The 16,792-nt window shown below is 43.3% G+C and overlaps 1 protein-coding gene across 2 annotated transcripts in view; it reads right to left on the reverse strand.

Moving 5' to 3' along the window:
• The window catches only part of PLCE1 (phospholipase C epsilon 1), a 677,378-nt gene that overhangs the window by 373,468 nt on the left and 287,118 nt on the right, over positions 1-16,792 (reverse strand). For both annotated transcript variants that reach the window (XM_082268059.1, XM_082268058.1), the window contains exon 3: positions 10,638-10,954. In XM_082268059.1, coding sequence (XP_082124185.1) covers positions 10,638-10,954 — 317 coding nt within the window. The remainder of the gene's footprint in view (positions 1-10,637; positions 10,955-16,792) is intronic.

The following is a 16,792-nucleotide window of genomic DNA, read 5'->3' on the forward strand; positions in this document are numbered from 1 at the left end:
GTTCTTGTAACCTTCAAGGAAGAACTTCTCTAGCTACTCAGGTCAGCAAATTGTAAAGGCTGCATTTAAAAATGCCACCTAGGAGGCAACTCAATTTTACAGAAACAAAAGGAAAAGTATGCACTTTCGCAATTCCCCTGCATTATAAGATGTCCTGCTGAAACTTTAAAATGTTTACTAAATTTAAAAATCATTACCATCTGTATAGAGCAAACTATACATAAGCCACTCTGCTGTTTACAGTCAAGTCATTTATTTATTTAGAATTTATCAAAAGGGTGTAGCCTTCCACCTCATACTGAAGTTTTAAATTATGTTAATAACTGCCAAACCTGCCAGGTACATTTTACCAAAACTACAAAATATTTAGTTTGGAAAAGACCCCTTACTCTTAAAGCGGTAGGAAACCCAAAACCCAAAATGTATTATATTGCAGTGTACCAATCATTAAATGTGATGGCTGCATCAGTTTTCTTTCATTGGCTTTTCCCCCCTCTATTTTCACCCGGTGATCTGAACAATAACCACATCCTGTATTAGAGTGATTCCACTCTTGATGAATGAGCACAGGAGGCATTGCAGACAGCAGCATTTTCAGATGGGGGCGGAGGTAGTGCTAAATGTATTAGCGGATTTAGATACCAATTGTAACTAAACTCCAGCTCACATTATCACTAACAGCAAACAGTTTTTGCCTTTTAGGATAAAGGTTTTACATGAATGAACAAAAGCCTGATCATTTAAGCACCCATGTCGGTGTTAAATGGTCAGTCTCATCCATGAAATCTGATACATTCTGCTAGAGAGATTGTGCTTTTGAGAAAAAACAGACATGCTGGTTGGATCACCAGAAGGATCGCCAGATGAAAAAAGAAAGAAAGCCTAAAAATGAAAATGAATGTAGCCAACATATCTAAGAATTGGTAAGCTGCAATATAATAAATCTTTACTTTATTGCCACTTTAACCACTTGCTGAACGCCCCATAGCAGATTTACTGCTACAGGGCTGCTGCGCTGTGCAGAATTACATAGAGTATATATATATATGTATATACATATATATATATATATATATATATATATATATATATATACACACACACACATTGCCTTGCGAAAGTATTCGGCCCCCTTGAACTTTTCGACCTTTTGCCACATTTCAGGCTTCAAACAAAGATATAAAACTGTAATTTTTTAACAAATAAAAAACTAAAAAATTGGGCGTGCAAAATTATTCAGCCCCCTTAACCACTTAAGCCCCGGAAGATTTTACCCCCATTCCGACCAGGGGGTATTTTGCGATTCGGCACTGCGTGACTTTAACGGAGAATTACGCGGTCGTGCGACGCTGTACCTAAAGGAATTTGGCGTCCTTTTTTTCCCACAAACAGAGCTTTCTTTTGGCGGTATTTGATCACCTGTGCGATTTTTTGATCACGCGCTATAAACAAAAAAAGAGCGTCCATTTTGCAAAAATAGCAATATTTTTCCCTTTTTTTTATATGAAATTCCCCCAAAAAAAATGTAAAAATCAAAATTTTTTAAAATTTTCGGCCAATTTGTTTTATGCTACATATGTTTGGTAAAAAAAATCGCAAAAAGCGTATTTTGATTGGTTTGCGCAAAAGTTATTGTGTTTACTAACTAAGGGAAAGATTTTTGTCATTTTTGTTGTTTTTTTTTTTAACGCGTAATGGCGGCGATCTGCGATTTTTTTTGCGGTACTGCGACATTGCGGCGGACAGATCGGACCCTTGACTGACATTTTTGACACTTTTGGGGTTACCAGTGACATTTCTACAGTAATCAGTGCTATATATATGCACTGTTACTGTAAAAATACACTGGTAGTGAAGGGGTTAACTTTATTTGAGAGGGAGGGGCTGTGTGTGTCCCTAGGGGCGTGATTCTAACTGTGATTGGCTGGGGCTTCAGCTGTATGCAGACTGATCAACGGATCTACATAGTAGATCCAGATGATCAGCTCTCATACAGCGAGGAGAATGACAGGCAGCTTGTTTACACAAGCTGCCTGACATTCTCCCTCTCCCCCGCCGATCGCAGAGTGGCCGGCGGACATCGGGTCCGCCGGTCACACGCGCGGGGGGGTCCGTGACCACTCGGGAGCGGGGGCGCGCGCTCGCTCCCTAGACCCTCACAAGCTAGTGACGTAGCCCTACGTCACTTTGCCTGTGAGGGGCTGACCGCCGACGTAGATAGTCGTGCGGCGGTCGGCAAGTGGTTAAGTTAATACTTTGTAGCGCCACCTTTTGCTGCGATTACAGCTGTAAGTCGCTTGGGGTATGTCTCTATCAGTTTTGCACATCGAGAGACTGAAATTTTTGCCCATTCCTCCTTGCAAAACAGCTCGAACTCAGTGAGGTTGGATGGAGAGCGTTTGTGAACAGCAGTTTTCAGTTCTTTCCACAGATTCCCGATTGGATTCAGGTCTGGACTTTGACTTGGCCATTCTAACACCTGGATATGTTTATTTGTGAACCATTCCATTGTAGATTTTGGTTTATGTTTTGGATCATTGTCTTGTTCGAAGACAAATCTCCGTCCCAGTCTCAGGTCTTTTGCAGACTCCCATCGGGTTTTCTTCCAGGATGGTCCTGCATTTGGCTCCAGCCATCTTCCCATCAATTTTAACCATCTTCCCTGTCCCTGCTGAAGAAAAGCAGGCCCAAACCATGATGCTGCCACCACCATGTTTGACAGTAGGGATGGTGTGTTCAGTGTGATGAGCTGTGTTGCTTTTACACCAAACATAACGTTTTGCATTGTTGCCAAAAAGTTCGATTTTGGTTTCATCTGACCAGAGCACCTTCTTCCACATGTTTGGTGTGTCTCCCAGGTGGCTTGTGGCAAACTTTCCTCGACACTTTTTATGGATATCTTTAAGAAATGGCTTTCTTCTTGCCACTCTTCCATAAAGGCCAGATTTGTGCAGTATACGACTGATTGTTGTCCTATGGACAGAGTCTCCCACCTCAGCTGTAGATCTCTGCAGTTCATCCAGAGTGATCATGGGCCTCTTGGCTGCATCTCTGATCAGTCTTCTCCTTGTATGAGCTGAAAGTTTAGAGGGACAACCAGGTCTTCGTAGATTTGCAGTGGTCTGATACTCCTTCCATTTCAATATTATCGCTTGCACGGTGCTCCTTGGGATGTTTAAAGCTTGGGAAATCTTTTTGTATCCAAATCTGGCTTTAAACTTCTCCACAACAGTATCTTGGACCTGCCTGGAGTGTTCCTTGATCTTCATGATGCTCTCTGCGCTTTAAACGGACCTCTGAGACTATCACAGTGCAGATGCATTTATACGGAGACTTGATTACACACAGGTGGATTCTATTTATCATTATTAGTCATTTAGGTCAACATTGGATCATTCAGAGATCCTCACTGAACTTCTGGAGAGAGTTTGCTGCACTGAAAGTAAAGGGGCTGAATAATTTTGCACGCCCAATTTTTCAGTTTTTTATTTGGTAACAAAGTTTGAAATATCCAATAAATTTCGTTCCACTTCATGATTGTGTCCCACTTGTTGATTCTTCACAAAAAAGTACAGTTTTATATCTTTATGTTTGAAGCCTGAAATGTGGCAAAAGGTCGAAAATTACAGGATAATTACATGTCACAGTTGGTGGACTCTCCGACTAGAGAAAACGCAGTCCTGGATCTATTGATCACTAATGACCCAGACATAATCTCGGAGGTAGGAGTCCAGGACTACCTTGGCTGTAGCGATCACAGGATGATCACATTTAATGTAAATAACAATATAACAAAGCAAGTGGGGAACATAAGAACCCTAAACTTCAGAAGGGCAAACTTTCCAAAATTGTACTCATTGATGGAAAGGGTAAACTGGGACCAAACCTTGGGATCACTGACCACAGAGGAAAAATGGGAATGCTTTAGGAACATATTAAGCAAATGCATCTTGCAGTGCATTCCTATGGGAAATACATTTAGAAGAGACAAAGCCAAACCTGGCTGGCTAAACTGTAGCGTTAAAAAACGTATTAGGGGAAAAAAATTGGCCTTCAAGAAATATAAATCAGAGGGCACAGTATCGGCTTTCGAGCAATACAAGGAGGCAAATAAGAAAAGTAAACATGAAATCAAGATGGCTAAAATCAACTTTGAGAGACAAATAGCGGAGGATAGTAAAAAAAAAACAAAAGAAATTCTTTAAATATATCAACAGCAAAAAAACTAGGGCTGAGCATATTGCACACATAATTAACGATGATGGGAGGATGGTTACAGAGGACACTGAAAAAGCAACCGTGTTGAATGCTTTTTTCTCGTCAGTCTTTACACAGGAAATGGAGGGGTACACTGACCATGACTGTATGGTTAGTTGTAATACACAGGACTTGCCACTATGGCTAACAGAGGGTGAAATCAGGGAAAGGCTGGATAAACTTAACACAAACAAATCACCAGGCTCGGATGGCGTACATCCGAGAGTACTCAAGGAACTCAGTAAGGTTATATCTAGACCACTGTTCCTGATCTTTGCTGACAATATTAGGACAGGAAATGTACCAGGGGATTGGAGGAAAGCTAACGTGATTCCGATATTCAAAAAGGGGCAGAGGCATATCCCGGGAAATTATAGGCCTGTCAGTTTGACATCAATAGTATGTAAACTTCTGGAGGGGATGATAAGGGACTATATCGTTGAGTTTGCTAAAGACAACAACATCATCAGCAGTAATTAGCACGGGTTCACAAATGGGCGTTCTTGTCAAACCGATCTCCTAACATTCTACGAGGAGGTGAGCTGTGAGCTAGATAGGGGCAGACCAGTAGATGTGGTGTACTTGGATTTCGCTAAGGCGTTTGATACAGTTCCCCACAAGCGCTTAATTTATAAAATAAGGTCTGCAGGTATCGACAGCAGGGTTTGCTGTTGGATACGGAACTGGCTAAAAGGGCGTGTCCAAAGGGTGGTAATAAACAGCGCATACTCAGACTGGTCTGAGGTAGCAAGCGGGGTGCCCCAGGGCTCAGTCCTGGGACCAACCTTGTTCAATTTATTCATAAACAGCATTGATGTCGGGATCAGTAGTTCGTTATCAGTTTTTGCAGATGACACAAAATTGGCCAGGGCAATAACTGCACAGCATGAAGCAGATAACCTACAGAATGACCTGGACAAAATAATGGAGTGGGCAACGACATGGCAAATGAGGTTTAATGTGGAGAAGTGTAAGGTTTTGCACTTGGGGACTAAAAACATAAAAACACAATACACGTTAGGAGGGGAACCCTTGGGGGAATCAAAAATGGAGAAGGATCTGGGAGTCTTGGTTGATGATAGATTAGGCAACAGCATGCAATGTCAAGCAGCAGCTGCCAAAGCCAGCAGAATATTAGCATGCATAAAGAAAGGGATGTATTCCAGAGATAAAACTATAATCCTTCCACTTTATAAAACTCTGGTCCGACCGCATCTGGAGTATTCTGTCCAGTTCTGGTCGCCAGTCCTCAGGAGGGATGTGTTGGAGCTGGAGAGAGTCCAGAGAAGGGCAACTAAACTGATTAGGGGATTGGAGGACCTTAATTATGAAGAGCGTCTGCAATCGCTCGATTTATTCTCCCTGGAGAAGAGACGCCTGAGGGGGGACATGATAGCAATTTATAAATATCTCAAAGGGGATCTCAGCTTAGAAAAAAAGCTGTTCAGTCGAAGGGATTGCATGAGGACAAGAGGGCATACAATGTGATTAGAGGAGAAGCGTTTTAACCTCAGGCAACGTGGGGGGTTCTTTACTGTTAGGGCTACAAGATTGTGGAATTCTCTACCACAAGAGGTGGTTTCTGCGGGAAGTATGGTGGCTTTCAAAAGACTCTTAGACGTACATCTCAAGGATCAGGACATTCATGGCTATGTGAGATGATTACAGCCACACACACCTACACAGGTTGAACTGGATGGACTATTGTCTTTATTCAACCTCACCTACTATGTAACTATGAAAAGTTCAAGGGGGCCGAATACTTTCGCAAGGCACTGTATATATGTGTGTGTGTGTGTGATTGTTTCTGTAAACTAGAAACACTGATTCATGTCTTCTACTAGTGAAAGCACACCCCCCCCCTACACTAAAAGATTAGCTAGGCACACAGTTAGCCCTTTTATCGCCCCTATTAACCCCTTCCCTGCCAGTGCCATTAGTACAGTGACATTGCCTATTTTTAGAACTGATCACTGTACTAATGTCACTGGTCTTCTAAAAAGCGTCAAAAGTGTCAGTTAGGTGTCCGATTTGTCCACCACAATATTGCAGTCCCGCTATAAGTCGCTGATCGCCATTACTAGTAAAAAAATATTAAATATCCCATAGTTTGCAGATGCTATAACTTTTGCCCAAACCAATCAATATACACTTATTGGGAATACTGTATGTAATTTTCTAGCAAAAAATACTGATTTTACTTGTACGCAACAAATGTCAGAAAAAGCCGTGGTCTTCAATTGTTTAAGGTTCCAAACATTTTGACTTTGGAACCTCTTTAAAAAAAAATGTGAGAAATCTACAAGAGGGCTAAGGACAAGAAAATAACTCTTGTAAAAATAATTTTAGAATCAATGGTTTCTCAAAATCAATCACAGATTTAAAATGGCCTGATTAGATATATGGTATTTTGCACTGAATTAGGTGGTTTCGACAAAGCAAACAGCATTCTTTGTCTAGTACCAATATAATGCAATATTATTAAGGTCAGTGTTGTAGTCTAGGACCCCGGAGCGTCAATCCCATACCCACTACTCCAGGCCGAATACCCCCAAACCTCATCCTACCAAATTGGTCACTCTCACATGAGCAAGGTTCAAGTGGTTATAACCCCTCACATGTACCCAGTGAAGTGACTAGCATTAGGTGATACAAAGAAATTAAAAAAAAACCCTCCTACATAAGTTGTAGCTGTGTGTCTGCAGTCATTTCTTCTGTAGATCTTTCTGAAAACATAAGGAAAGGATTTCTCCTCAGTTCTAAAAGCAGGGGGGGGGGGGGGTGTGGAGACTGGCAGTCTCGGTGCACTATGGGATACTGTATAAAAGCCAAGCTCACATGTGCTGCGGGGTCTTTGGCTAATGAGCAGAGTCCTGGAGGGAGGGTAGCAGCTGCCTCCTTCTCTGTAGCAGTGTTACGTGGTCACAGGCAGTCGGCTTGGAGACCAGAGGAAAGGATCTGAACCCAGACGTCCAGGAGAACTGACTGGAGGAGTAGAGACACTGAAGACCCTCGAAAAAAAAGTATCGTGAGTACAGGGGATCGTGTCTAGGGGTCTGACCTGAGAGGGGCCATCCTGGTGTAGGATAGTCAGAGGATGGGTGTCAGTCTGCGGAGTGAAAGTGGATACTAAGCAGGCATCCTGAAGATAATCTACCCAACTGAGTCATCTGTAAAAAGACTTAACCCAAATTTATTTATGAATAGTTTAATTTGGAATATCCCACTCTTCCCTTCTCTTATCCCTATTTAAAATAAAACACCAAAAATAACTACATACCCCCATTGACTGAGCCAAGAAGTAAAGTATTAATCTGTGAATGCCAGTGTTGCTAACAGTAAACCAGGGGGAACAGAGAGTGTATTATCCAGCAGTCCTCAAGGGGACAGGGCTACATTTAAGGGGACAGGGCTACATTTAGGGCCCATGCACACTGGTTGTTCTAAATGGTACTATTAGGGACATTTCGTTTTTTTGTTTTTCTGCCTCTAAATGCCCCATAATGTTAGCCTATGTGGTAATGCACACATAGGCATTTACAGGCATTTAAAGGCAGAACCCCCCCCCCCCCCCTCAGGGCCATTTAGGAGAGGAGTGGTTCAGCAGTAAAAACACATTAATGCACCTAAATGTGGCTATCAGCGTTTAGGTGCGCCTGGTGTTTACGAGTGTTAATGTACCTTACTGGACACTGCAACAATATGATATGAACATTTATTAGAATCCAGAAAAATCCTGTCTGTACAGGAAGTTCCCAGAGTAATTTCCTTTTTATTCTGCAGTGTATGGATGCGTGCTCTCCCTGGCTGGCCACAGCTGCTTTGAGGTCCATCTGTAAATGTGAGTCATCTCACATCCCACTTTATTTTTTAAATGGCCTAATTTTTTTTGCCCTTTTTGGGAAATGTATTTCCAAAGGTTTTTGTCCCTTTTTGGAAATTTGTTTATTTCCCCTCCAAAAAAAAAAAAAAAAACACACACATACAATTCTTGTTGTTGTGTCTGCTTTCTTTCTTCTAGTAAATTTTTTTGTGTATGGGGCAAATTCACACGCCCCTCAGCAGGATGTGTACTTTTTACCTCCCACAGAAGAAAAATACCATGCCACACCTTTTTTCTTGTAAGTGAGGTAAATGCATGTATCTCAAGGTTAACCAGCAAGAGATCAAGGGATGATTGCTTCATCGATTTTGTGCATGATTGAACTACATGACCTGTGTCTTTTTTTAACCAGATTAACTATGTATTTATGATAGGACCCATGAACACAGCCTGGAAACACAGATAGCTAACTCTCTGTAACACTCTCTGCTCTATTTCTCTTTCTCTCTACCATCAGTAAAATGGCACCCAGGTTAAAACTGTATTATCATTTTCCAATGCATTTGGGACTGAAAAATTAGTAGAGAGGAGTGTTTTGCCATTGTCACACATTTTTGAAATATTGTGTTATGCCAAAATTTGAATCTCTATTCATTCCATTTGAAATGCCAACTGTTATTCATTCCAACAGATATGTCTTTAAACAGTAATTATAGCAGGGAAAGAAGTCCAACTGGCAGACTTTTCATGAACAAAGCCATGCAACTCCCAGGAAGGCTACATAAGTAATGGGATTTTTGACTTACCATAAAATTAATTTCTCTGATGTTCATTGACAGACACAGCTCCTGATTCTTCTTAACCATTGGGGTATACTGCCCCTTACAGGAGTAGGAAACTAGGCAGGAAAAATCTTGACTACGCCTATGGGCAGTCTCAGAGGGTATATACCCAAACTCAGCTAAAGGCACTCAGTACAAGCAGTGTCAGAAGAAAGCCAACTCCACAGAGGGGTGGGTGCTGTGTCCGTCAATGAACATCAGAGGAATGGATTTTACGGTCAAAAATCCCATTTTCTCTTTTGTTCATTGACGGACACAGCTCCTGATTCTTCTTAACCATTGGGACGTCCCAAAGCAGTGTTAAACATGAGGGGTGGGAAAACAGCAGAAAAAAATTCCCATGGCTAGCCATAGCCAAGCAGGTAATATGGAGCTCAACCAAAACAACAGGAGCGCATCTGAAAAAAAAAATACACCCTCAAAGAGGACCAGGTTCTCTAAACAGCAGTCTGCAAAAACTTGTGGCCAAAACAAGCATCCGCAGATCTAGATTATCCAGTCCGTCGCCCAGTCTGGCAGTTGACAGTAGATTCTCACAGGAACAAAATAGCAAAGATAAGAAAAAATCTATTTAAAAGGAAAAAAATTGCCAGGACCAGAGATCCCAGCAAGATCTCTTGGTCCTTACTCCTGACTAGGCAGAAAAAAAAAAAAAAAAAGGGTGCCTATAGCTGAGTGTATACCCCCTGGGACGTAGTCAAGATTTTTCCTGCCTAGTTTCCTACTCCTGTAGGGGGCAGTATAACCCAATGGTTAAGAAGAATCAGGAGCTGTGTCCGTCAATGAACGGAAGAGAAATATGGATTGAGTTGGATGCAAGGGAATAGAATTTAAATGATAACTGCACTAAAGTACATCTATCCTTTGATACATGATAGGCTTTGATCTAGTCTTGATCTGCTATTAGGTGCTCACTTTTCTGAGATTTATATAGCTAATCACAGGGGAAAGAAAATCTAACTGCACAGTTAAAATACACATACTATTTGCTAACTTTTGCCTTTCAAATTATTTTAAAGGTTAGTCTACTTTGGTTTTTGAGGTCAGTTTAAGTTTACACTGTTCTGTAAAATACAATGTAAATGCTTCATTCCACATACATTAAAATGTACCACAAGCTGATGCATAAGCAAAAAAGCAAACTCAAAAGGTCTATGTACACTTGGCCTTATTTTCCTCTTGTGATCCTGGCACCTGTTATACAGCATATTTTGTTCAATTACCTACATTGCAGTTATGAAGTACAATTTAGTCAAATGGCTAATCCCCAGCCCGAGGACTAGACATCAAAGCAACGTCATCATACTGATAAGGTCATCACACTGATAAGGTCATCACCGTGCTCACCTCCATCTATTTTCCTGCCACGAAGCTCCCAATGTTGGAGATTTACATTACTGAGCACTGCCCAAAGTTCTCAAGTTCTGGCCTTTCCTCTGCCTGAATGAGCCCTACTGTGTAGGGAATTTCTGGAAGCTGACATACAGCTTTGTGTGCTTATAAATATATATATATTTAAACATATAATTAATGATTGTTTTTTAAATTACAGTATTAAACCAGCATATACATACGTAGACACAAATGCGCACAGCTGAAGTTCAAAAAAATCCTTGTTAATTTTAAAAGACACACCAATCAATTGTTATGTACATTTTAAGGCTAAATAATGAAGCCAAAAACTGAATTATGAAAATAGAGATAATTTCACTTGCCTCATTAAACCTTGCTACTAGTTCTTCTACAGTATTGTGTTCCCTATTTTTCAGTTTCAACAGCGATGCAGACAGAGATGTTTTTATATCAGGAAAACTGGTCTCACATTCAAAATTGCCAAGATCTTTTGTTAAGAAATAAAGGTAATCAATGGGCAAAACTTTGCGATAAATCTCCTGTTCTTGATCAGTAAGAATAGTTGCAATCTCTTCCGGAAACTGAATAAGGTGTTGCAGTTCCACCAATTCTTTACTCAGTCCAGCAGCACTAGCTGTCTGAGAGTTTGATGCTGCCATTGCTGAGCACGGCTGGCGATCTAAAAAAAAAAAAAAAAAGACAACATTTAGATGTGATATGACTTCTTTCAACATGTCGGCAACAGTGGATTTTAGCAAGCAGCATTATAACATTATTAAACACAGTGATTATGCAGAATATAACATATTAACCAATATAATAATTTAAATCAACATGGCTCAGGGATTTGGTAAATGAATACAAATTGTTTCTGTATATCACAAGCCAAGACAAGAACATCATTAGCATGGTTCAATGTATACTTTCGGACCCCATAGACCTACAGATTTCTTTTGTCTGCCTCCTACCCCAGGTGACTAGTTAATTTAAGTATGCAACTAACAAGATTAAAAATCTAAGTCAACAAGGAATACAAGATCGGGGGTAAAGAGGCAGAAAAAGACAAATCGCCCACACAAAGTCAGAACATCTAGTTACTAGAAAAGTAGTTCACACTGTCACCTATCATTCTACCAGTTTCTACCTGGGTCTACAGGCCCAGAGTGTGTAAACTGTAAAGTGCACCGTATACCAACAAAAACACAAACTTTGCAGAGACAGCATCACTGAGGACCTAGCTGGACTGCAAAGGCAGGAAGAACACCAATTATTTTACACCAGAATGCATTAACAGTCAGCATTATGATTTTTAATGCGGTGTGCAATCCCTGTCAGCCTTGCCACCCCACTTGGCTATACAGAAACATGGCCCTGGTCATTAGGTAGATTTACAGCCCTAAATAAAATTTAGGACCCAAACTGTATGTGACCACATTTTATCTAGAGCAGGCATCACTAAATGGCGGCCCGCGGTCCGTTTCCGGCCCCCCTCCTTCCCCCTCCCGGACCGCAGCTGTCTCGCCATTTATCAGCCTGCTCTCCTTTCAGCTGTGATGATTTCTTTGCAGAGCCGACAGCGTGAGGCAGGACAGCTCTGAAGGGAGGGCGGGAACTGCCCGAGGTAAACAGCCAGTGATTGGTTGCCAAGATGAATGGCAGTCTAAGCAACCAATCACCATCTTGCAGCTTCCTTCCTCCAGACCTGCTATGCCTCGAGTTCTCCTGGCTGTGTAAGGTAGGGGAGACATAATGTAGGAAGGGGGAGAGACACTGAGTACAGCAAAGAAGAGTACTCTAATGTGTATGGGGGCTATGTACTCTAATGTGTATGGGGGCTATGTACTCTAATGTGTATGGGGGCTATGTACTCTAATGTGTGGGGGGGCTATGTACTCTAATGTGTGCGAGGGCTGTGGACTCTGATATATATGTGTGTGGGGGCTGAGGACTCTGATATATGTGTGTGGGGGCTGAGGACTCTGATATGTGTGTGTGGGGGCTGAGGACTCTGATATATGTGTGTGGGGCTGAGGACTCTGATATGTGTGTGGGGCTGAGGACTCTGATATGTGTGTGGGGGCTGAGGACTCTGATATATGTGTGTGGGGCTGAGGACTCTGATATGTGTGTGGGGGCTGAGGACTCTGATATATGTGTGTGGGGGCTGAGGACTCTGATATGTGTGTGTGGGGGCTGAGGACTCTGATATATGTGTGTGGGGGCTGAGGACTCTGATATATGTGTGTGGGCTGAGGACTCTGATATATGTGTGTGGGGCTGAGGACTCTGATATGTGTGTGGGGCTGAGGACTCTGATATGTGTGTGGGGCTGAGGACTCTGATATGTGTGTGGGGGCTGAGGACTCTGATATATGTGTGTGGGGGCTGAGGACTCTGATATATGTGTGTGGGGGCTGAGGACTCTGATATATGTGTGTGGGGGCTGTGGACTCTGATATATGTGTGTGGGGGCTGTGGACTCTGATATATGTGTGTGGGGGCTGTGGACTCTGATATATGTGTGTGGGGGCTGTGGACTCTGATATATGTGTGTGGGGGCTGTGGACTCTGATATATGTGTGTGGGGGCTGAGGACTCTGATATATGTGTGTGGGGGCTGAGGACTCTGATATATGTGTGTGGGGGCTGAGGACTCTGATATGTGTGTGGGGGCTGAGGACTCTGATATATGTGTGTGGGGGCTGAGGACTCTGATATGTGTGTGGGGCTGAGGACTCTGATATGTGTGTGGGGCTGAGGACTCTGATATGTGTGTGGGGGCTGAGGACTCTGATATGTGTGTGGGGGCTGAGGACTCTGATATATGTGTGGGGGGCTGTGGACTCTGATATATGTGTGTGGGGGCTGAGGACTCTGATATATGTGTGTGGGGGGCTGTGGACTCTGATATATGTGTGTGGGGGCTGAGGACTCTGATATGTGTGTGGGGGCTGAGGACTCTGATATGTGTGTGGGGCTGAGGACTCTGATATGTGTGTGGGGCTGAGGACTCTGATATATGTGTGTGGGGCTGAGGACTCTGATATGTGTGTGGGGCGGAGGACTCTGATATGTGTGTGGGGCTGAGGACTCTGATATGTGTGTGTGGGGCTGTGGACTCTGATATGTGTGTGTGGGGCTGTGGACTCTGATATATGTGTGGGGGGCTGTGGACTCTGATATATGTGTGTGGGGGCTGAGGACTCTGATATATGTGTGTGGGGGCTGAGGACTCTGATATGTGTGTGTGGGGGCTGAGGACTCTGATATATGTGTGTGGGGGCTGAGGACTCTGATATATGTGTGTGGGGCTGAGGACTCTGATATGTGTGTGGGGCTGAGGACTCTGATATGTGTGTGGGGCTGAGGACTCTGATATGTGTGTGTGGGGGGCTGTGGACTCTGATATATGTGTGTGGGGGCTGTGGACTCTGATATATGTGTGTGGGGGCTGAGGACTCTGATATATGTGTGTGGGGGCTCAGGACTCTGATATATGTGTGTGGGGGGCTGTGGACTCTGATATATGTGTGTGGGGCTGAGGACTCTGATATGTGTGTGGGGCTGAGGACTCTGATATGTGTGGGGGGCTGTGGACTCTGATATATGTGTGTGGGGCTGAGGACTCTGATATGTGTGTGTGGGGGGCTGTGGACTCTGATATATGTGTGTGGGGGCTGTGGACTCTGATATATGTGTGTGGGGGCTGAGGACTCTGATATATGTGTGTGGGGGCTGAGGACTCTGATATATGTGTGTGGGGGGCTGTGGACTCTGATATATGTGTGTGGGGCTGAGGACTCTGATATGTGTGGGGGGCTGAGGACTCTGATATATGTGTTTGGGGGCTGAGGACTCTGATATATGTGTTTGGGGGCTGAGGGCTCTGATATGTGTGTGGGGGCTGAGGACTCTGATATATGTGTGTGGGGGCTCAGGACTCTGATATGTGTGTGGGGCTGAGGACTCTGATATGTGTGGGGGGCTGAGGACTCTATGTGTGGGGGCTGAGGAGTCTATGTTGGGGGCTGAGGACTCTGATATGTGTGGGGGGCTGAGGACTCTATGTGTGGGGGGCTGAGGACTCTATGTGTGGGGGCTGAGGACGCTGATATGTGTGGGGGCTGAGGACTCTGATGTGGGGGGAATGGGGGTTAAGGCTGAGTACTCTAATGTCGGGGGGGGGGGTGAATACTGTAATGGGGAACTGAGGACAATGTGGGGGAGCTGATTACTGTGATGAGGGGCTGAGGATAGTAATGTAGGGGAGTGGGGTTCTGTAATGAGGGGATAAGAAGGGTGTTGATGTTAAGGCGGTATGATAACACAAAGGGGATCTTGGTGAAGGGAAGGGAACTGTGATGTGCAGTGGACAATGTGGAATAGATGTAAGGATGGGATTGTAATATGGGGCTCAGTGTCACAGGTAGGTCAGCCCATTCATTTTAATGGGCTGCACTACCCATGTGAAATGCAGGAAAACAAGTCCCTGACCCTTTTTTTAAATTGCGCAGTACCAAGCTGTGCTGAAGTGTGGCGTGTTCCTCTGCGGGCCGGGAACATGTGCAGTTTCACCTGCATTCCCCAGCTGCAGAGATGGGACCGCCTAGGAGAGGGTGCTGTAATGTAAAGGATCTGAATCAAATCACAAACATGATTCGGACCTCCGCTAGAAGAAGATTTTACTAAGCGGACCTCCATGAATTTTAATTCAGTACCCCTGATCTAGAGTATTACATAAAAATTAATAGACAAGCAATAAAGCTCATTTCTATAGGCCTCCCTTGGCTAGTATTGCAAACAATACAAGTTTACATTACTATGCAATCTCCATCTTGCAACAAGTGTTACAGTATGTGTTTAATACAATAAAGAAAAGTAGTTCCATGCTATGGTTAATTAAAATAGATTAGATTAGATGAAATATACATATATATATACTCAAAGCTGCTGCCTCCACTTGAACAACTATCACAATTGAATAGGGGGATAGAAAGTGGCTGTGGCACTGCTTTATTAGATAGAAGCCTGTTACTTCTGGGGTTAAAGTGAACATAATTAATTAAAGATGTGTTAAATAATCTGAGGGTGCTTGTTTGTACCTCTATAAAGGCACCCAATTTAAAGTGCTAAGTACACAAAAAAGTGGCAAGTGCAATATTTACCAATTAATAGCTCGAATCACAGGTTATAATTTATATACAGTGGGTACGGAAAGTATTCAGACACCCTTAAATTTTTCACTCTTTTTTATATTGCAGCCATTTGCTAAAATCATTTAAGTTCATTCTTCTTCCTCATGAATGTACACATAGCACCCCATACTGACAGAAAAACACAGAATTGTTGACATTGTTGCAGATTTATTAAAAAAGAAAAACTGAAATATCACATGGTCCTAAGTATTCAGACCCTTTGCTGTGATACTCATATATTTAACTCAGGTGCTTTCCATTTCTTCTGATCATCCTTGTGATGGTTCTACACCTTCATTTGAGTCCAGCTGTGTTTGATTATACTGATTGGACTTGATTAGGAAAGCCACACACCTGTCTATATAAGACCTTCCAGATCACAATGCATGTCAGAGCAAATGAGAATCATGAGGTCAAAGGAACTGCCTGAAGAGCTCAGAGACAGAATTGTGGCAAGGCACAGATCTGGCCAAGGTTACAAAAAGATTTCTGCTGCACTTAAGGTTCCTAAGAGCACAGTGGCCTCCATAATCCTCAAATGGAAGACGTTTGGGACGACCAGAAACCTTCCTAGAGCTGGCCGTCCGGCCAAACTGAGCTATCGGGGGAGAAGAACCTTGGTGAGAGAGGTAAAGAAGAACCCAAAGATCACTGTGGCTGAGCTCCGGAGATGCAGTCAGGAGATGGGAGAAAGTTGTAGAAAGTCAACCATCACTGCAGCCCTCCACCAGTCGGGGCTTTATGGCAGAGTGGCCCGACGGAAGCCTCTCCTCAGTGTAAGACACATGAAAGCCCGCATGGAATTTGCTAAAAAACACCTGAAGGACTTCAAGATGGTGAGAAATAAGATTCTCTGGTCTGATGAGACCAAAATAGAACTTTTTGGCCTTAATTCTAAGCGGTATGTGTGGAGAAAACCAGGCACTGCTCATCACCTGTCCAATACAGTCCCAACAGTGAAGCATGGTGGTGGCAGCATCATGCTGTGGGGGTGTTTTTCAGCTGCAGGGACAGGACGACTGGTTGCAATCGAGGGAAAGATGAATGCGGCCAAGTACAGGGATATCCTGGACAAAAACCTTCTCCAGAGTGCTCTGGACCTCAGACTGGGCCGAAGGTTTACCTTCCAACAAGACAATGACCCTAAGCACACAGCTAAAATAACGAAGGAGTTGCTTCACAACAACTCCGTGACTGTTCTTGAATGGCCCAGCCAGAGCCCTGACTTAAACCCAATTGAGCATCTCTGGAGAGACCTAAAAATGGCTGTCCACCAACGTTTACCATCCAACCTGACAGAACTGGAGAGGATCTGCAAGGAG

The sequence above is a fragment of the Pelophylax lessonae genome (assembly GCF_965119305.1).
Source record: "Pelophylax lessonae genome assembly, chromosome: 9".
Lineage (NCBI taxonomy): Eukaryota > Metazoa > Chordata > Amphibia > Anura > Ranidae > Pelophylax > Pelophylax lessonae.